The sequence below is a fragment of the Phalacrocorax carbo genome, chromosome 1 (assembly GCF_963921805.1).
Source record: "Phalacrocorax carbo chromosome 1, bPhaCar2.1, whole genome shotgun sequence".
In the NCBI taxonomy this organism is placed as follows: domain Eukaryota; kingdom Metazoa; phylum Chordata; class Aves; order Suliformes; family Phalacrocoracidae; genus Phalacrocorax; species Phalacrocorax carbo.
In genome coordinates, this window is record NC_087513.1 from 216712583 (window position 1) to 216734216 (window position 21634).

General features: G+C 44.9%; 1 protein-coding gene across 3 annotated transcripts in view; it reads left to right on the forward strand.

Moving 5' to 3' along the window:
- PPME1 (protein phosphatase methylesterase 1) overlaps positions 1-21634 on the forward strand; it is a 35700-nt gene that overhangs the window by 3902 nt on the left and 10164 nt on the right. For all 3 annotated transcript variants that reach the window (XR_010371252.1, XR_010371253.1, XM_064441583.1), the window contains exons 2-9: positions 9792-9885; positions 13116-13208; positions 16213-16270; positions 16827-16878; positions 18671-18825; positions 19353-19443; positions 20184-20249; positions 21014-21146. Coding sequence is in view for 1 of the 3 variants with exons in the window: in XM_064441583.1 (XP_064297653.1) it covers positions 9792-9885; positions 13116-13208; positions 16213-16270; positions 16827-16878; positions 18671-18825; positions 19353-19443; positions 20184-20249; positions 21014-21146 (742 nt within the window). In the remaining 2 variants the exon portion in view is untranslated. The remainder of the gene's footprint in view (positions 1-9791; positions 9886-13115; positions 13209-16212; positions 16271-16826; positions 16879-18670; positions 18826-19352; positions 19444-20183; positions 20250-21013; positions 21147-21634) is intronic.

Sequence of the window (21634 nt, forward strand, 5' to 3'; positions counted from 1 at the left end):
CAACCCAACGCCCCCAGGCCTCCTAAACCATGGCCCCAAGTCCCACGGCTACACGGTGGTTGAACCCCCCCAGGGACGGGGACTCCCCCACCTCTCTGGGCAGCCTGTGCCAGGGCCTGACCGCTCTGGCAGGGAAGGCATTTTCCCTCACATCCAACCTAAACCTCCCCTGACGCAGCCTGAGGCCGTTCCCTCTCGCCCTGTCACTGGTGACTTGGGAGCAGAGACCAGCCCCCCCCTCACTCCAGCCCCTCTCAGGCAGCTGCAGAGAGCGAGAAGGGCTCCCCTCAGCCCCCTCTTCTCCAGGCTAAACCCCCCCAGCTCCCCCAGCCGCCCCCCAGCACACTTGTGCTCCAGACCCTGCCCCAGCCCCGCTGCCCTTCTCTGGACACGCTCCAGCCCCTCCAGGCCCTTCTTGTCCCGAGGGCCCAAACCTGAGCCCAGCATTCGAGGTGGGGCCTCCCCAGGGCCGAGCACAGGGGCCCCATCCCTGCCCGGCTCCTGCTGGCCACACCAGTGCTGACACAAGCCCGGGGGCTGGTGGCCTCCTTGGCCACCCGGGCACTGCTGGCTCATGCCCAGCCGGCTGTCAGCCAGCACCCCCAGGGCCTTCTCCGCCGGGCACTTCCCAGCCCCTCTGCCCCAGGCCTGGGGCGTTGCCTGGTGTACCCTTACCCTTAAGGGTAAAAAGGAGACAAGAAGTGTAATACGGAGGCAGCAAAGCGCAAGTAATGGTGAGATGAAGCTGTTGTGCTGTGGATGATTTGATGGTGGTGGTGTTTCCTGGAAGGCAGATCTGGCAAGGTGGTGAGGTGGCTTTTCAGCCCGCGTGGGTAGGGTGGTGGTGTGTCGGAGAGCTCCAGCGTTGGTCTGAAGATGGAGGGTGGGTAATGGGTGCTGGTTTTAGTGGTGCAGCAGGCACCGTGGCTCAGATTTTAGTCAACCTTTCTGAACACCCGAACTACATGGAATTGAATTTGTCAACCTATTTGCGTGATCGTATCGTTTCCTTGTCTCTGGTTGCTGGCGAAGCTTGCAGGACATAAGGGCGGCTGGGTGTCAGCATCATCTAGACCTTTGCTTCTGAACCCAATCAGTCTGTAGACTCAACACTTTCTTCTTTTTACTTTTTCTTCTTCCCCCAAAATCTCTGATCTCTCCTCACCTTAAGCTGTGTGTTCATTTTTGGTTGCAGAGCTGAAAACTGGACGTGGAACTTCCAACAGAGGCTTTCCCGTACCTGTGAACAGGAAACATTATTTCATCTACATTTGTAGGTGATAACTTCATTCGTACACCTCAGCAGAACTGGTGTGGGTTTTGTTTGGTGGTGTGACTCTGGCCCCTGTTCAGGTTGTGGGCTACAGTTCTGCTGTGGGGCTGCTTGAATCTTATCTGCATTCAGGTAAATTATTTCTGCCTGGGCTTAAGTTTAGCTAAGTTTAGCCTTAGCAGGGTGCAGTTCAATACAAACAGGTGCAAGATTCTATAGTCAGGCCGCTGAAAGAGAATGTGATTAATTCCACAGAGAAAGATAAGTGTGGCTTGTGGTGCTGGCAAATGTACAAGGCTGTACTGAAATGGTCCTTTAATTATTTTTGTTCCCTGTAAAAGTTTGAATTTTAAACTTAGAGAAACATTTGTTGCTGTGTCAAGCATCTCATGTTTATAAATCTATTTTATTTCTGTGCTCTGAATTTCTTGAATTGGAAGCAGGGCCATTAAAATGGGTTTAAACTGAATTAAACAGCAGTGCTGGCAAGCTGATTTTTTCCATAGCTAAATGCTGTGCTTCATATTCACCGACCCTCTGACTAGCGTGTTGGGTAGTCTCCTTTTTATTCTTTCTTTTTTTTTTATCAACCACGCAGGCCATGTTTAATGTGCCTGTGTGGTGTAGTTGGAAGCAGATGATAAGAAGCAGAGGCTGCAGCAAACGCTATTGCTGTAGGAAAATAGAAAAATAATTTACTGCAGCACTGAGATTTCTCAAGCGTCCTTGACTGGAAAGGCAAGTTACGGGGTAGGGTGCTTTCTTCAAAACATAATTTTCAAGCTTACTCTGAGATTATTCGCTTTGCAAAGAAGCTTTTGCCATTTATACTGAGGACTTCTTAACCAAAATAATGTCTTGTACCTTTTTGGTGATGTGCTCTTTAAAGGGTTAATCCATGTTTCAGTAGTTTGTGATAAAATGTCGCCTATTGCTGCATTGCAATAGGTAAAAATAGACTTGTTTCTCTTTTTTTTTTTAATGATTTTTTGCCATTTTCCAGCACGATCGCTTCCTTATGTCTCTTTATTGGAGAGTCTCATTCGAGAAGTCAAAGTGGCCAAAGCGAGTAGCTGTGCTGTGCTCGTGGGACCGTCATGCGGGGCCCAGTGCTCTGCTCCATCGCTGTGAGTGTTAGCTCTGCTTGCAGCTGCACATTCCCATGCTTCCAGTTGTGTATCGAAGTAACGGCATGTGTGAAAATGCAAACAGAAGGGTGGTTGGATCCTTGACCGTGTGGAACACGGATGTTAATATTTAAGTAAAACCACTGAATAGTTAAAATGGCTGCTGCGACGTAGTTTTGTGGCAGCACGAGATGTACGCTTAGAATTTCGTCGTATTTCACAGCACATCGTGTTGATTTCTGCCACCTTGCTCCCTCTAAATCGCAGCCCCCGCCTGTCTGCAGACACACGTGTGCGCGCTGTTCCAGCAATACTCGCCTTTGCCAGCGTAGCACTCCCCTGCCTGTATTTAAGGAAGATGGTGCCTCTCTTTGACTCGAGCAGTGTGTGAAAATCACACCACTGAGAGGAACCTGAAGTTTGTTTTTCAGTGTCCTTTAAGGAGCAGATATGTCTAAGGCTGTGTTTGAGGTCACCTGCGTATTGAAAGTGATTTGTTTGAATCACTCACTTGAAATGGAAATAAAATCAAACTTTATGGCCCCAGTTTTTTGGGGGAAATCAAATAATGGAGTTTGCAAAATGGCTAGTGAAGCGAAAGGGCTGAGACCCGCAGAAGCAGCTCCTGACAGCTGTAACAGCCGGTGCGTGTGCTCTCTTATTTTGTCTTATGTTTTTCCCTAGTTTGCTTACAGAACTAGCTTGTTCAGAGCTGAGGATCTGGATGGGATTTGGAAACTAAGAAGAATTTGCTGTTCTTTTCCAATGTGTGAATAAAAATTATGTATGATCTCCTAGATCTTTTAATTATCTGGAAGGCCTTGATTGGATTTGATCTGTGTAGTTCGATCATGACGATTGCAACTAATTCCCTCCTTCTTACAATTTTTTTGAAACTTTTAAAATAAAGAAACAATTTACATATTCAGTAGCTTTAAGGCAGAGCTTAAAATACTGCCCTTGTCTATTTTGAGAATTTTGAAATGCAACTTGTCAGCTGTGGCAGTTCTTACATATAAATTATGTTTTGATTTGCTTTGGTCAGGTTCAAATATGGTGTAAGAATTAAGTATCTTGATTGATGCCCACAGTGTTCTTTAATTGTGTTGGTAGTTTTAAGTATAGACTCTGGGTCAGCAAAAAAAGGCATTTCTAAAAATGCTTCTCCTTGCTTGGTACAACCTTTGGGTTGTTTTTTTTCCTTTTTAGGTAAATAACCTGAAAGAAAACCCCTTTAAAAATTGGGAATAGATTTGTTGAGACGCATGGGCTCCTGTTGCTCCCGGATCACTTGCAGTATATGCACGTTTTCAGTACATGGTGGAGAAGACAAGCTGCACAATAGGATAAAACTAGCTGTAGAGGGTGCCCAGAATTTGTTTTGTGATTCCAGTTTAATATGCTGGCTGGCTTAGAGTTTAAGGATCATTCTAGAAAAGTTATTATATTGGATCCATTTCTGTTTTGGCCTGCCGGATACTTGAAAAAGCAAGTAATTAGTTCTGTCAGTTTAAATATTTGGTCAGCAAAATACTGCTTCAGCATAGGAAGGTGCAAAATCACAGCTGCTGTTTATTGGCCTTCTAATTTTGAATGTGTGTTGATGTAGTGCTAAAAAAAGAAGCTCTAGGAAAAATAACAAATCAAAGATACTAATTCTCTTCTTGAGAGAAATAATTCTCTAAAATCAGCCACTGCCCAGCTTCCTGTGGTCACCAGGTGTTTTGTAGAAAACTGCAACATTTATTCTGACCTTTTCAGGGCTCACTATTAAATCAGAGGTCACTTGCGTTTTCCTAAGCATTGTTTGGAGGCGACTGTCCTGCTCCTTGTCTTCATCTTCTCCGTTGTGCTGTGTTTGGGTGGCCTCGCGGTTAGCCAGGTAGGGAACAGATCTGGCTGAAAGATCTGGGAGAGATCAGAGCAGTTGTGGGTGCCCCATCCCTGGAAACATCCCAGGTGAGGCTGGACAGGCTCTGAACGACCTAACTGACTTGAAGGTGTCCCTGCCCATGGCACGGGGTTGGACTAGGTGAGCTTTAAAGGTCCCTTCCCACCCAAACCATCCCATGATTCTATGAAAACCATTTTGTTTTCAGCTAGATCTGTCCACGGGGAGTGGTTAAATCTGGAGGAATGGGGAAGGAAGGAGATGTCGTCTTCACTAGCCTCGCAGGTTTATCCCACATTAGGGTGACTGTGTATCAGTGCCCTCGGTAACTGGAGGGTCGCCTTTTCTTTGCCTTCCAGTCCCAGGAGAAAGAGCTGCCTCAAGTCAACCTAAGAGGCTTGAGACTGATACCAAGTTCTCCAGGTTATCTGAGCTCATGAAGACATCTGCTTGAGAAAATGAGCTAAAAATCCCCTTCAATTTGAGCAACTGGGGTGAAGTTAACTTAGCTTACCCCTTTACTTCCCCACCACCCTGCCCCACATCAGTCCTGGCATCATGTTTAACTAGATTGGCTCTGTAAAGCTTCGTGCTATATGCCCTGTTTTCCAGTCTTAATTATTTCTCTACTTCTTCAAATCCTCTTAAATTATATCCTTACATTATTGATCCAGCTGCAAGAACAGTATTCCAGACATGGTGGCACCAGTGCCTTGTGCAGTAGTGGTACAGTCTGTGCCCCAAGCTGAGAATGTCCTTAGATGCCTGAGAATCACGCCACGGCCTGGGTCACCACGCTCTCACTTCAATGTACACAGCCAATGGACCACCGGCTTTCGGAGACCGTGCACCCCAGGACCGTGCACCCCGTCCTGTTAATGCGGTTTCTTGCCTTGTGCCTGGGTGCGTGATGTGGCTTTGTTGGTTTTGAGATCTGTTCTTCATCTGTCAGAAAAGGAGCAATGCTGGGTCCCTCTATACCTGCTCTCACCCATGCAGGATTAATGAATATTTTCTGTGTGGCTTGGCTATCGGTAGCTGATTTTGTTAGAGCTGTGTTTAATATTCCCTCTGGCAGTGTTGAATGCTTAAAAATGAATGCTTACTGGTAGAAAGTATGACATGGGTTTTGCTGTTTGTGATGGACCCTGAGCCAGATGCCCTCAGTGACAGCTCAAGCTATTTCACGTTGTTGCAGCTTGGGCTTTGTGGCATTGGTGTGCAACTGCGAGAAGTTCATTTCTTGTTTTTTGGTGGGATTAATTTTGATGCTAACTATCCCAAACTGATGATTCATGGGATTTCATACCTCTCCTACACAATATGGGTTTAATGTCCTTGCACTAGTCCATGGGCTGCTGCGTTCCCTTGTCTTCTGTAATCCTGGCTGTCTGTACTGTAACCCTGCTTTCACAAAAGTGAATTAAGTTGTCACCACAACCAAAACTCTTCATCTGGCATGATACAGTTAATCAGCAACCTGCTCCAGGATCCCCCCATGTTCTGCCTCCCTTAAGAGAGTAAGAGAGTCCGCTTACAAACTTTCTGGTCTCACAGTAAAGGGGAGGTTCCCGGAGAGGTCCTGCCATTTACCAGATTTATGGATTATGTTGGAAGCGATGTAGCCAGGCAGGTGATGATGTTTGCTAATCACCTGGAATTAGGACAATCAAACCTAAAGCCAGCCATGACATGCTGTGGAGAAGTCTGTGTTGAATGCTGCATTTTAAAAGGGTGATGAAATTTGTTGTCCCTAGCTGCACATCCGACCTCTTAAAAAACTGGAGAAGGCAAATCATCCAAGCTGTGGGCAGTTCTCTCCATCTCCAGAAAAAAACAGAAATAATACGGAGAGCAAACGTGGTTGGGGCTAGGATGGCTTCCAGGCAAGGAGATAATCGATAGAGTAGGACTCTTGGCTTGAAAAACACATAGTCCAGGCAAGGACAATACGTTAGGGCTGTTTACAGTCATTAATATTGTAAGGAACAGACAACCGTTATCACAGTGTGGGCTTAAAACCAAACAGAAGTACTCCTTTTTGCTCAAAGCCTAATTAAATTGTGGCCCTGTTGTCACAGATGTCGTGGAACAAGCACTGGCTGGGAGTGACTTGTATTTTATGTGACAAGCTAATGGAAACTGTCCTCCCTTAATGCAACGCAGCGCTGAGGATGCAGCCTCTGGAGATCCCCATCCTGCTTAGAGTGAAAATTTGGAGGTCATCCCCTGTTGCCTGCTTAACCCTTTCCAGAGCGCTTGCCGTGCTGGCATCTCTCGGGGACACGTTGCAGAGCCGGATGGACCTTTGCGGTCTCTCGTCATCTTGTGGTCCTAGAAGATAAACCAGTTGTAGGGCAGGTAGCTTGAAGCTCTTATCAATAATACGCGTTTGCTGTATTTCATACCAAATTCTTGCTTATGAAATTCAGCATTAGGTTTCATTTTTTTTAATCTTGACCTGCACTGGGAGTGTTTGTGTTTATGGTTTTCCTAGCACGTCATATCGGTGTCGTGGCAAATGTAGTCTCCCTCCCTTGGATACCTGGACACCTATGCAGGTGTGCTTGGTTCTTCCCAATATTATTACAACTCGTCATCTTGACAAAATATCGTTCTGTTCTTCCTGATCTACAGCATTCTTTGAAAGGCGAAGGTTTGACTGTGATATTTTTTCTTTAATCAGAGAATGAGATTGAACTGAGGCAGTAAAAGAGATTAATATTTTCTGGATTTACGTAGGTGTGTGACATGCCATTTTATTTAATTGAAATTTGACAAGAGCAATACTGAAGTCTTGGAAACCCACAGAAGTGAATTTGGACCCTTCAGGGGGTGGTTGTTTTATGTTTCATATTCTAGAAATATCAGGGGAAATAGGAGTTGTTTCTACAAAACTGAAAAGCTGCTTTGTCTGTTCCTTTGTGTTTCTTTAGGAAGCCAAGAATTCAGGAGAAACTTCCTTCAACAGAGGAGACTTTTTTTTTCTTCTGTGAAGGTCTTTCACCCCCCACGCCCATGCTTGATTTTAATATTCTGTGCTGATTGCCTCCCCCAGAAGAGCTGAAGTGCAAAATGCCTGTTAAAATGGTGCACTGTTACTCATCCTGTATACTGGGCTCGAATCTAGCCTAATTATGTCACTGCCAAAATTAAGCCTTACTCTTTTAGCCTTACTGAGTATCAGCCTGAGAAACAGATTTTTGCATCAACTGAGTCATCAGGAAAATTCTGATTGTGGAGCCTTTTGTTAGGAATGGGGGTACAAAGAGAGGGCACAGCTGCACCTTTCGATGGAAGCGAAAAATAAATTGGATTTTCGCCTGGGCACCTTTGAGAGTCCTGGTTTATACGATGGCCGCAGAACAGGTCTGCATTCACCCAACAATTTGGGGGAATTGCATTCCCTAAGGCACTGGATGCGACCTGACATTAGTACTGCAGGAGCAGCTAATTGAAGGCATAATTTGTTGCAGTGCTTTGCGATGTACCTGTCAACAAACTGTGGCAGAAATTAGCCTTATTATTAAGAGGCGATGAGTCTCACTGATTATGGGGAATAGTGGCTGTGATTCACCTTTTAGAAATGTGGTACTGGGAAAACCAGGCTTTGCTTTACTGCCTCTGTTCAGGTGTTATTCCCTGGGCATGCGGAGCACTGGCAGGAAGATACCAGCTTATACAAAAGGAGGAAATCTGTCCAAATAGTAGTAGTTACTAAACATGAAGCCGTCCACAGGTAGCGCCGACGCCCAAACTGTTCATCGCGCTGAATCCTCTTTTAACACAACAGTTCTGGCCCGTCTCCAAAGCACCTTCTCTTCCCCCGGAATCCACTGCTACGATTTTCTTGCCTGTGCGATGCTCGTTCATTGGTATTTGGCAAACGGTGTAACAGAAGGAGATCTTGCTTCTGGGCACGAGCTCCCTCGTTTGTGCTGGATAGGATTGGGCATCCAGAAGTCTCTGGGGATTGGAATGAGTTTGGCCAGCTTTTACCTTCCTGGGGTTTTTTGTGGGTTGTTTTTTTTTGATGACAGTGATTCTGTATGGGTAGATTCTGACTTCTGAAGGAATTACAGCAAGCTGGGAATAACTGCAAAGCAAACTGGAGGCCGAAAACCCATTCTCATGTGGCGTCTGTGTTACGCAGTCTTGTTATGATCCTTCATTTAAAATACAGCTTTTAAAGATCCTACCTTTTTATATTATTATTTTTTAAAATTTTCTTAATAACTTTGGCCTTTTGGACTCACTACCTTTTCCTGGCATTGCCGGACTTGACAGCATCCTTCCTAACAAAATGCTTTTATACAGGATATTTTCAGAATCACAGACAGCTGCCTGCGTGGCTCTAAGAACATGGAGGAAGGCAGCTTGAGGAGTGTCTGTTGGTCTTTATTGTCATGCTGTTCTCGTGGTCCTTATACTTAACTAAGGCAGGATAGATATGAAAGCATATACTGAATTAATTTGGTCTTGTTCTTTTCCTTCACAGTCCTGGTGTTGCCCTACTGTATGTATGTACTCTATGTATGTATTTAAATACTAGATCTGTTTACAAATATGTTAAAGTTTTAACCATTGCAATAAATTCCAGGAAACTTGAGCCGTAACTAAAACTTGCTGCTGTTAACTTAAACCTGGTGGGTTTTATTTATTCCCCCCCAACAGTGTTTCTAAGTTTCTTCTATATACCATACCTTTCAGTTCTCCCCACGGTTTTTCTACCAGCCGCTCAGCCTTCGGGACGGGTTGACTTTGACATTTCTTCCAAAACTTAGATTTCTAGGAAAGTTGTAGTGTCACGACAAGTAGTACATGGTAAATTAGTAGTAACCTTCAGTAAATAGCTGACACACTGCTTTGCAATACTGTGGTGTCAAGGTGACTTCGGAGAGGGACGTATTCTTTAATTGTGATTCATGGGCTGAGTCATAAATTTAGGATGGCGTCCAGTGTTCAAGGCACTGGGGTGCTCCCAGTCATGTCAGCATCAGGCTTGCTTTAAGGCTAGAGCAAGACCATTAAATACAAAGGTATTTAATAACTTTTGACTCTGACGTTTGAAGCGCCAGACCTGCGGGTCGTTGTGAATTGGGAGACTGTGCTGGGACAGTGTCGCTGTGTGCCCTGTTCGTGTTCTTTTCCCTTGCCTTAGGTCTGTGTGATTTGCCAGTCTAAATTGCCGTTGTTCGGTCTTCCGTGGTATTGCTTTACCAGGAAAATACTCTTCTCTTTGCGTCTCCACTGGTTTTCCTGTGCATTTTTGTGATCTCCTCAATAGGAGCAACAATTAGAGGGGGGGGGGGGGGGAAGAGGATTTCTTTACTCACCATAAAATTGCTAATATTGTATGGGAATTTCACTGACGCCTCATTTGCTTCCAGTCCTAAACTGTGTGTAACACCAGTGTATTCTCTTCACTGTATGTCCAATTTAAATGAAAGATTTTTAAAATACATCTTACTGATTATTTTTTGTTGTTGCTGTCTTGCAGCCCTGGAAGAAAGCGTGATTTTTCACCGGTGCCTTGGAGCCAGTACTTTGAATCTATGGAGGACGTTGTGGTAGAAAATGAAACTGGCAAGGATATATCCTTTTTTCTAGGTTGAACTTTCTTTATTCTCAGTGACGGGGGCATTATGTTGAAGTTTCTCCTTGAGTTTATTTGGGTTCTCTTCATCTTTTTCATGTATTTCTTCCATCTTCCATTTTTTCTTCTGTAAGGCTCAGGGTCAGTAACTAGAGCTATCCCTTCTAAGGGGGCAGCTAAGAGGTACTAGAAAGGTCAGTTCCTGGCATTGCTTCTTTAGTAATCATGAATTTAAAGAAGTGTTTCCAATGGTTCAATAATATATTTTGCAGGGAAATACTCATCGGTTCCCATAGTTTAAACCATATCAGGATCAAAGCTGTTTATTAGTTTTTATCACCAACAGGTAGTTAACTGGCAGTCAGTGAGCTCTATGTTCAGAATCAGTATCAGCAGTACAACAGACAAACCCCAACACTAAATGCTGAGCTCTTAATAAATACCTGCCAATTTCTAAACACCTTTCTGTGACAAATCCCAGGAAGTTCTGTTCCTGCACACACAAACATAGGTGCACAGTCACGTGCACCCCCGTGAGAGGCACCTGGGGGCTCTGGCCAACGGCAAGTTGAACACGAGCCACCAGCGTGCCCTGGCAGCCCAGAGGGCCAGCCGTGCCCTGGGGGGCACCGAGCCCTGCATCGCAGCCGGGCGAGGGGGGGATTGTCCCGCTCTGCCCCGCGCTGGGGCGGCCTCACCCCGAGTGCTGTGGGCAGCGTTGGGCGCCGCAGGACATGGAGGGTATAAAGCTACTGGAGAGTGTCCCGAGGGGGCCGCGGGGCTGGGGAAGGGTTTAGAGGGGAAACCGTACGAGGAGCGGCTGGAGTCCCTGGGTTTGTTCAGCTGGAGCAGAGGAGGCCGAGGGCAGCCTCATGGCGCTCTGCAGCTCCCTCCCGAGGGCAGGAGGAGGGGCAGGGCTGGTCTCTGCTCTCTGGTGACCAACGCCAGGGCCCGAGGGAATGGCAGGGAGATGTGCCAGGGGAGGGTGAGGCTGGGCATTAGGAGAAGGTCCTTCCCCCCGAGGGTGGTGGAGCCCTGGCACAGGCTCCCCAGGGAGGCATCACGGCACCAGCCTGGCGATATTCCAGAAGCCCTTGGCCAAGGCCCTCAGAGCCACGGTGTGAATTTGGGGTGTCCTGTGCAGGGACGGGAGCTGGGCTCGATGGTCCTTGTGGGTCCCTTCCAGCTCAGGGCATTCTATAATCCTGTGATTCTAAGAAGTGTGGGTTACAGTTTCTTCTGGGACTGCAGGATCTCTTACTTGTGCGGGTCTCTGTGGGAGGTGTAGACGCTACCTCTGCTGCTCCTACTAATGCAAATGACGCTGCGAAAGCACCGTGTGAGGTTACATATATACACCTGAGGTGTGGGTCACTACTTGTTGCGCCCCCAATTGTCAGTCCACTAGCTGGTGTGCAGACAGGGGGGCTTCTCGCTCTGGCCAAGGCGGGGGCGGTGATGCCATCAGAGAGTCTTCTGGCAGTGTCAAACCACGTTTTGACGGCAGCCGTTTTCTCTCCCAAGCTCTGTGCCCCTTTTGCAAGTGTTCATGTTTCTTTTATACTTCTTTTCAAGCCGACTCCTCTTTCCCAGTCTTCCAGTTACTGTTTAATCCAGCTGATGGCAGTCATCCTCTTCGACGAGCTCAAATGCTGTTGTATCCAGGCCATTTGCTAACTGGGAGTGCCCCAACAAGTACAGTGTGTGAAGGTGCTGGGACAAGGCTTCCCATCAGTCCTACCTCTGCCTGCAGCTCTGGCAAAAGCAGGTCTGAGAGGTACTTCCAGGTCTTTTAACCTAATTACAAAATGAAAACATTTTAGTCTGTGTTTAAATAACACAGCCTTGCAGTTTAAATAGTTGCATCGTTTTTAAGCATGCATATTCTAGCTTGGCCATTAGGAAAATTGAACTTTCAAGCTATTTCTCTCCAAATACCAATTTAGTAAGTAATTCTCTAATGCCAGTAGCATGTGATGCTTTGAAATGAGAAAATTCTTTCTCTTTGTTGTTTTACTCAGCTTGTTATTTTGTGTTTATTAAGTGCATTTCTCTAATTGATCCTATGAATTCCTTATGATGTGCACCTTGTCTGCTTTTGATGTAAGGGCTGTGCACACCCCCGAGGCTTCATAAATAATAAAATAAAAAGGGCAGTGGACTGATTTGGGTAGGTGGTGTACATAAGCATCCCAAATTTAAGCAAATCTTAGTTGTTTGGGATTTATTGTGCTACTTATAGCCTTTAACAGAAGCTTGAGCTCCCATGTGAAAGGTTTTGGACAGATGCGTATTGTGGAAGCAGCTTAATTAACAAATGGAGTTGGTGCCCACTGTTCTGCCCCAGCTACCTGTTCCTGCTCCATCAGATCTCCTTGTGTGAACAAACCCCAGCTGATGAGACTATTTAAGCTGACACAGCTCGCTGCAACTGAAATGGTGTAGGGAGCACCTGCGTGTGAAGTGTTTGCAGCCTGCAGATCCGAAGGGCGCTGCGGTGTTCAGCAGAAAAATGATGAACAGCTCAGTCAGTGGCTGCGGGTAGCATGGTGAGATTCAGAGGAATGCTTTTATCCGCCTCAAGAGCAGAGGGAAGACAGCAGAAGGGAGTGAGGTGACTTTGTATGATCTGTCGGTCGCAGTTTTGGGCGCTGAACACAGCTCTCACAACTGTCGGTTCAGTGCCTTTCCCTAAGTGACACTGGTTTTAGTGATAGTTAAACGGACTTTTCAGTGCCTGTGTGTACACTGCAAGGGGACTTCAGCTACCGTGATGAAGAGTCTTTGCTGGGTATGTTCCAGAGGGTACCTATATTGTCCTAAAAATCTTGTTTGCTGGCTTACCTGACATTTTTCCTTGGAAATAATAGGAAAATACTCCCAAAATACCCTCTCCAAAGTGCGTGCTGATCCTGGTTTGGTTTTTCTCGTAGTTGTTCAATTCACTGTTGCGCACAGGGGGAAAAGGGTGCGGGGCAGGAGATGCGTGGATTACAGAGAGCAGGAGATCCGGGCAGCGTGAAAACAACTCCTGAAACTTAAATAAAGCAGGTGAAGTTTTGTCCAGGTTATGTTTGCACACACTTGTTGTTCAGAGGCAGAAATGAGGCCTCGGGTACCGACACAAGGGTAAAAACAAAACAACGTTGGGTGGCGCAGGCTCCAGAATACATTCAGCTGAGTAACTGCCTTCAAATAACTCTGTGAAATGTCCTTAACTGTTCATACACTTTTCGAATTTACAAAAGCGGATTGGAGGGGCCTGTCTTGCTGCTGTTACATGGTGGAGGCCATTCTGCGCTTTCCTGGGCTGTATTTACTGTAAGTAAGCTGCTGCTTTATAGAACTGTGTATGCAGGCAAACATCGTTGTCTGAGTGTGGAAGGCAACTAACCAGTCAGCTGTGTTAAGCACAGGAAAATCAGTTCAGAAAACTGTTTTATAATCTCCTGGTGTGCACCTGACTGAAGTCTCGTAAATATTTTTCTGTCGGTGTATGTATTAAATTTTAAATAGGCAGAGCACATGCAAAGGTTTATCGTCCAGGTTTTAACCATCAGCGGTAACCAAAAACTACATCTGCTGAATAGCTTGTGTGTTTTAATGAAGTGCCAAGACATTTCTCATCCTGGCATAGACATTTTTTTTCAGAAGGCTGCTTTTCCATGGCTACTGGTGGAAGTTCAACAGCTTTATCTCATCATAACAATATTATCTTTGCGTGGTTGAGGTCCTGTTTGACTTGTTGAGAAATCTCATTTGCCGCTCCAGTGACTCTCGGAAACACAAAGTGAGGTGGGGACTGACCAAACTGTAATTCTGCCCCCCACCCATTCCCTTGAAAAAATAAAGGGAGTTAAGGGAGAAAACTTCTTTAAAGAATTTCAAGTAAAATCATTTGCAGTGTGATTTTTAATTGGGACCTCTTTAATCCAGGAGCTCTTCAAACTGTCGGGTGCCCTTAACAGAAGGATGCTATAGGATGACAGATGAAGTCTCTACATCTCCCCCATGCCTTCGCCTGTGTCATATTTGTTACCTTTTAGCGGTCTGGTGGGCTGTAGATCACTTAGTCTTTAAGCAGAGATTCAAATGAGTAACAAGAATGAATGTTTTACGGGAGTCGCTAGCGACTGCTCTTGACTTCCCAGCATGACAACTGTGAGTAATCCTGATGGTGTAATCATAAACCATCTTACATTACGATGAGATGCAGTAGAAAAATACTTCGCTGGCTGCACTGTAATTTTGGTGTTGAACAGGAGTTTTACACCTAACAGTTCATTTGTAACTTGAGCTGACGCAGAGGCTGGTGCAGATACGGGTCTTCTGAAACTGTTGAACTTCAAGTCTTAAATCTCTGTCTCACTAAATGCTGTAGGTACTTGCTCGTAGCTCATTGGTTGCCAAGATGGACAAGAGCTTTTCCTCTGCTAGTTTAGTGGTTTGGTTATGTTAATACAAGTGCCTTAAACAGATGTAGGGGAAGGTCACTGCTTTTAATTGGAGGCAGAGGTATAAAGTCAGGTTTTTCTGAGTTAAGGAAAGGGCTTCTTACAAGACACTTCCACCCACTCTAGAGCTCTTTATTTCCAATAGCAACACCAGTACCATTTTTACATTTAAAAACCTCCAGAGTTGAATTTAGCAGCACGATTGATTTCTGACACTGTGCCTTGCAGTTACTAGCTCTTTATGTTACTGTTAGCACTTAACAAAGTTAGACGATACACAAGATTCACGCAGATTTATGCCTGGGACTTGAGACTGCATCTGGAAAAAGAAACTACTACAACAAATAGCTCATGGCTTTGCGTGGCCGCTATAGAATTACTTCCTTTGTGCATTTTGAAATGAAAGTTTGTCCCAAGCAATCAAGCGTTAAATGTTTGGAATGGACCAGAACTTTACTTGGAGTCACCATCCCTGGGGGGGTTCAACCACCGTGTAGCTGTGGGACTTGGGGATGTGGTTTAGGAGGCCTGGGGGTGTTGGGTTGGGGGTTGGCCTTGATGATCCGAGAGGTCTTTTCCAACCTTAATGATTCTGTGATTTAAAAAAAAAAACCAAAGAAAAAACCCCTCCCCTCAAAAATCCCAAGAAGGAACCCAAATTGGGAACCATCGAGTAACTGTCTATAAACAAAATAACACCTGTGGGAGTGGTGTGCTCCTTTCTTCTTTTGCTTAATGGCCCGGTAACTTTCTGGATGATGTGTTTGTACTTCTCTTGGCCAAAGTACTCCTACCTGGATGAAACTCCGGGTGCTGGAAAGCTTCCCGTTCTCTCACACCATGTTGACAAACCTCTTTCCTTATTCCCTTCTGACAATAATCTTATTTTTTAGCAGCAGACGGCTCATCTGACTAGTTAAATTATTGCTTAGGTGCGTAAGTGCTTTGCAGGTTGAGGTTTCAGAGTGTCTTTAAGGGCTCTAATGTATTACCTTGTGGATTCAGTGGGTTTGGGGGAGAGCAACTGCTACCATCATTTAGGAGCTGCGTAGCTGAACAACCAAAACATGAGGACTGGGTAGCTTTCAGATCTCTGCCCGTTATGTAGGTGGTTCTATTAAGAATCCCTCAACAAATTCCCGCACTGCTGCAGGGTTGTTATTTAAATAATCAATGATTCCTTAACACAAATGTCTTCCTTTCAACAAAGAATGTCGCTTAATCACTGTGATGACGGGAATAACTGACATAAATTGAGCTGTCAGGAATAAATAGAGCCATAATCGTATTGCAGCCCTACCTTACTTTAAAAAGGTTCCTCGCTTGTTCCCGCCGACCCCTTTGGACTAATCAGTTTTTGTACATTTCAGCCTTACTGTAAAATTCTGTTCTTTCAGAGCAAATTGAATGTGTGCTGCAAAGCAGCTGCTTCATCTTCATGTCTGCTGTGTATAGCCAAGACTAATTTTATAACGTGTGGGGCTTGAGCAAAGGGCGGGGGCATTACTTTGGTGTCTGTAATCCCACTGCTTGCATTTCAGTTTTCAGAGGTGCTACAGAGCTTGAATTCATTATCCCAGGAAACACGTAATGTCTTATGCACAGTGGAAAAAACATCCTCGGAGACGGCGTTAACAATTGTAGAAAGGGTGGAGCCCTTGTTAATTAAGAATAGTTTACATGGAATATTCTTGCTCGCTTTCCGTGACACCTCATGCAATCCAGGTGGAGCCACTTTGTTGACAGTAGAGGGTTTTCATCGCACCATCTGAGCTTTTGCTGTTCTTTCAGGGAGTGCTTAATGTTGCTAAGCCTTTTGTAGCTGAGGTGTGGCACTTGGCAAATTATATTATCTTTGTCCCTTCTTGCAGTCCGCAATCATTAACAGGATTCAGTGCAGGATTGTGGCGTTAGATCTCCGAGGCCATGGTAAGTAAAATAAATAAAATTAAAATCACATAAGCATGTTACATGTTCCCATTTTTTTTTTTAAAGAAGATGTAATGAATCCCTCCCAAGATGGCTAAGAAAGCACCTTTAAGACATCCCAATTTTTATTCAGAAGCAGAGATGGAAAAGTGGCTTCTAGAGCTCCGCAGTCACCTGTCCTCATGTGCCAGAAGCTGCGACTCCCTGCACCTTTGTGCGAGGTGGTGGTGGACTCGGTCCTTCCTACATACTGGCACCAACCCCTGCCTTCATAACTTATAGGTGGCCTTTACCAGTAGAAATAAGGTCTGTTCTTTAGTTTTAAGATACGCTGCAAATACGGAACAGTTGCGGGGAGTGTTTCCTACCCGTAAGCTATAATGCGATAAAGCACCAACCGTTCCTATTAATTCCAGGCTTGTTAATTATTCATGTTAACTGCAGTAGGCTCGCTCTTAATAACTGTGCCTAAAAGCTTTGTACAGGCACTGCTCTAAGTCCAGAGCAGGCTGAAGGCTCCCAGCTGACATGAACTTAAATTTTGTTGTCCTTTCAGGAGAAACGAAAGTTAGGAATCCTGAAGATCTGTCTGCAGAGACCATGTCAAAGTAAGGAAGCTTATGCTCTCTCTTCAGTGTTTCTCTTTTCACAAACCTTTATTTCCTTGCCTTGATTGAACAACTACTTGAGGACACACAACCTTCAATCAAGGGAGCTGGAAGATAGTTTCATTTCACGTGATTCTGGTAGTTACCCCTTCTTTTCCTTCTGTTTTGTGACAGTTTCAAGTTTGTTTGAAATGCTACCTCTTCCAGCTGGGTCAGGTTCCAAACTGGAGTCGTTCTCTAGATGCCCTCAGTTTCTAAACTCAGTTTAAACACCAGTGGCTTCATTGCAATGAACACTTTAAACCTGCAACACACTGTAACCCTGATAGAGATTTCCTAATAGAAGGGGGAATGCTTTCCTCGGACGTAACCGAATGGGGCATTTTGGCTCGAAATCACCAGTTTGGTTCTTCCTTAGCTCCTCAAGCGAACGTTCAGAGTGTGCCCGCCTTGGACCGGCGGCATCCCCAGAGCATAGGTCACAGACTGAGACTTTCAAGCATGGAGGGAGTTGCTTTTTCAAACGACCACGACCTGCTTTGGGCTGCAAATCCCCCTCTTGACAAAGCTGTAAGAAAAGCAAATACCCACTGCTAAGCATATTACGTTATGTGCACATTTAGTACAAAGAGACTCTTTGCTATGACTACATTTAAATCACGAAGGATTTTGTAACCTTCATATGAACAAATCCACTTGGTTTGTTGTGGGGAGGCCATGTGTGAAATGTGTTCTGACTTCCATTGTATGTCTTATTGCTACTGCTTACGGCTTGTCAGGTCCTGATGTGTTACTGTCCTGAGGAGGTGCTGTATGAAATGATGAGGATTTTTAGGTCTGGAGCAGCACTACCACGGGCGGAAAACAAGTTGTCTTTTGTTTTTAAACCTTTCTCTCCTCTTAGCAACGAGTGTGAAAGTTATTCCTGAATAGCCTTTAAATGGGAGCCTTAAATTAGAGCTTGGTTTCATTTTTTCTTTTTTTTTAAATAAAATCCTGAAGCAGTTTTCTCTGACAGACTAAACAAGCTGGTCAGCCTGGGCTTTTTTTTTTAACTTGTTTTCCATTTTTTAGTTGCAATACTGCTCAGGTTTTTGGTTCCTCTGAATGGTTTTAGTCAGGAAAGCCAGTTTGGGTGTCTTAAACTACAGTGCTCTTCAGGAGATCTCAATCATTCGCTCCACTGCTGTTCTGGTTTTTGTGAATCATGCCAGCCAGCTTTCACATACTGCAGCGACAGCTTCGGTGTAACGTGCCTTATGGAAAGGACAGGGAGATTGCCCCATGCCTTGTAGTGTTTGTGCTCGTAGAGAGTCTGAATCTTTTTGCTTGTGCTCGGTGTTGTTTATTTTTGCCTTGGTCAGCCGAGCTCAATTATTTTCTCTAATTGCGAAAGGTTTCTCCTCTCAGAACGGTGGATTTCTTAGTCTCTGCTTCCATGCGAGAGGACCTGAGGCTTTCTCACCTTTTATTTAAAATTCCCACCAGCTAATGTCAGTGTAAGGTGTTCTCTTCAGGGATTACTTTTAAATGCGCACTCTCTGTTAATAAAAAGGGAAATGACATGCTTATTGAGGAAATATTGGCTTGAATGATTTTGTGTATTGGTGCCTAGATGAAACGGCAATAAGAGAATAAACTTGTCTCAGTTACCTGTGGGTTAAATGAGATAGAGAGGATTTGGAGCCAGACATCTATCTTGGATCTGTTCTTTCTCCTCCCATTGTACAAAACTGCTTCAGAAATGTATCAAGGTAGAGATGCCAACCATGCTTTTATCTCGATTTGGCAGAGACGTTGGAAACGTGGTTGAAGCTCTGTACGGGGACCTTCCTCCCCCTATCATGCTGATTGGGCACAGCATGGGGGGTGCCATCGCAGTGCACACGGCCGTCGCCAATCTGGTGCCAAGTTTACTGGGTCTGTGCATGATTGATGTTGTGGAAGGTAAGCGTGTGTACCCTTCCTTGGACAGGTTTCTGGACCCTTGGGGTTCTGTCTTCCATGTTGATCTTTCTTTTAACCCCAAATCCCCGAGGATGGAAAGTTTTGCCTGGTTTTTAAACCAAGGCCAATTCCATCCTCCTAACAGACACTACACACGCAAAAGTCTTTCCAGTGTGACTCCTCCTTTTGCTTTTCCCAGACGGGCTCTCTGTTTGCTATTTTCCTGATAATTTCTTTGCAATACTTTCTTGTTATCAGGGAGAGGGGTGGCTTTTTATACAACGCATGGTGCTGATGAGTGGTTACTGCCTTCTCTACTGTCTGGATGTCCTATCTGTTCAAATATTAATTCTCTAATATGCGAGCAGGCGTGACCGCGGGCTTAGGAGACTAAGCTGTACTTTCCTTAATGGCACTAAACCCCCAGTGAGCTCCAGCTCTCCCTGAGAGAGTTCCCTCTGTTCCCTGTACAGAGGGATGTGGCAATTATTTCATCAGATGCCATAAAGTTAAATACTTGTTTTTAGGTACAGCCATGGATGCGTTGAACAGCATGCAGAACTTCTTAAGGAGTCGTCCCAAAACATTCAAGTCACTTGAAAATGCCATTGAGTGGAGGTAACGCATGCACTCATGTAGGCTCCAAAATCACTTGTCTTTGTAGCTTGGCTCCTGAAGGAAACAAAGTTTATATAATTTGTCCATTTTCTCCTTTCACACTCATTTCCCCAATTACTGTCGCCAATTCCTCAGCTGATTTGACAGGGAGAGAGGTCTCAAAGATCATTAATTTCCTGGGAGACTTGGCTGGGCGTTGGAGAAGGATCCTCTAAGAGCTTTAACTAATGGAAAGCATCATAGTATTAATTGCAGCTTCCTTTTAAGCCCCCCAACTGTTACAGAAGAAGCTTGAGACATCCATCCCACATGTAAGAAACAGGACTTTTTCCGATTCAGCGCGAATTACGTACCCATTTGGCAGCTGGGTTTGAAAGGGAGAGGCCCTGTCGTTAGCTTTATAGACTGGACTGCAGAAAGCCCAGTTCTGTTGCCAAATACCCGTGTGGTTTCTGAGCTCTCCCTGTCCCCTGCAGCGTGGTGGGTATAACCCTATTTCACTGTTTCCCCATAAGCTCTTCTCCCACGTGTCTTTTGAATTCACAGTTACAGTGACAATGAGGGGGCTCAAGTAAGTTGGCAGGTAGCGTGAGCCACTCTGAACGCCTTCTGAGAGCAGGTCTGGGAATAGTTTGGGGGAATTGTGAGCTGGAAAGGGCTTTTGCTCCTGTTTCTGGGCCTGCTAGTTACTGATACTGTTTAGTAACCATTTCCGCCCTTCTTCTGATCTTTTTTTCTAGTGTAAAAAGCGGACAAATAAGAAATCTTGAATCTGCCAGAGTTTCTATGGTCGGTCAAGTCAAACAGTAGGTGGTTTGTTTTTTGTTTTTGTGTTTTTAAAGCTCTGAAAATCATCTTGTCTATTTTACAATGCACTTGGAAGTGAACATTTCTTCTAGCAAATACAAATCTGTCGTCACTTGATCACAGCTGATACCAGCAGCAGCACTCTGAATCATAATCATGGCACTTGGAGAAAACCTGGTCAAAATTCCCCTGGGGCAAAATCTGCCAAGAACCATGTTTTTAGAAGTTAACTACTGCCGGTTGTGTATTCCTTGGGTTTTCTGCCTTCCTGCACATGTTAAGAAATAAGCGTTAGTCTGATACCTCTTCAGAAATGTTGCCCTAAGCCAGACTGACCGTCTGACTGTGTTATCTTTCACTTCCTTTTGGAAATGCTTTAATTATCCATTGTGTTTTGGAAGTGGCCTGAGGTGGGTTTGGGGGATCCAAGTGACCTGCCTGTGCCACTCTAACCCTTACCATACCTGGACCCTTTACAAATGTCTTGTACTTGGTTAAAAAAAAAAAAGCTATTGTTGATTGTTTGACCACTTCTGCCTCTTTTAAGTAGCTGTTTGCATTTACATTTGCACTGAGATACATGTGCTGCACAGGCACTCGGTCCCGTGACTAGTCATGGCTGTATTTTTCATCCACAGCTACTTTTAAACTTGGAATTTTTATGAGCCGGTATCTGAGAAGTTGCTGACTACTTTAGGTTAAAACCTGTTAGGTTTTTTTTTTTGTTTTGGCAGGGAATCAGTTTACGGTTTTATTTTCACAGATGCGAAGGGGCTGCCAGTCCCGAATGTCCTAAAGCCATAGTGGAGGGTATTATTGAAGAGGAGGAGGAGGAGGAAGAGGATGAGGAGGGGGGAGGCTCTGTCAACAAAAGGAAGAAAGAAGATGACACAGAGGTAGGGAGTTTCTTGTTGTGTTTTCAGCTTGTGTTTGCACGATGCTCCCCTGCAAGAGAAGCAGCCGGTAGTTATCCAAGTCATTCTAATATAGAAGGGAGCAACTCCAGGGACCGAAAACTTCATATTGTGGCTGTTGTTTTTCTTCTTCATCTCGCACCACTGATTCTATCTTGGACTGTCACCTGAAAGCGTGCGTTTTGGTTTTCTTTCCTCAAATACTCAGAGATACAGTGCATATGGCTTGAAATGGGGCTTCTGGCCTGAATGAGGAATGCTCTTTTCCGAGTCTTTGGGGTATTTTTGTTTGTTCCCAAGGCACAGTAGCATTCAGGAGGTCTTACAGGCAATTGCAAGCTCGAGGAAAATCATCGTAGCCAGCTTAGCCCCTTTTATTTCTGTGTCACCTAAGTAAGAGCGAAGCCTGGATGTTCAGACAATTTGTGAGCTATTTGTGCCAGTAAAGGATAGCAAATTGAGTGCCCTGA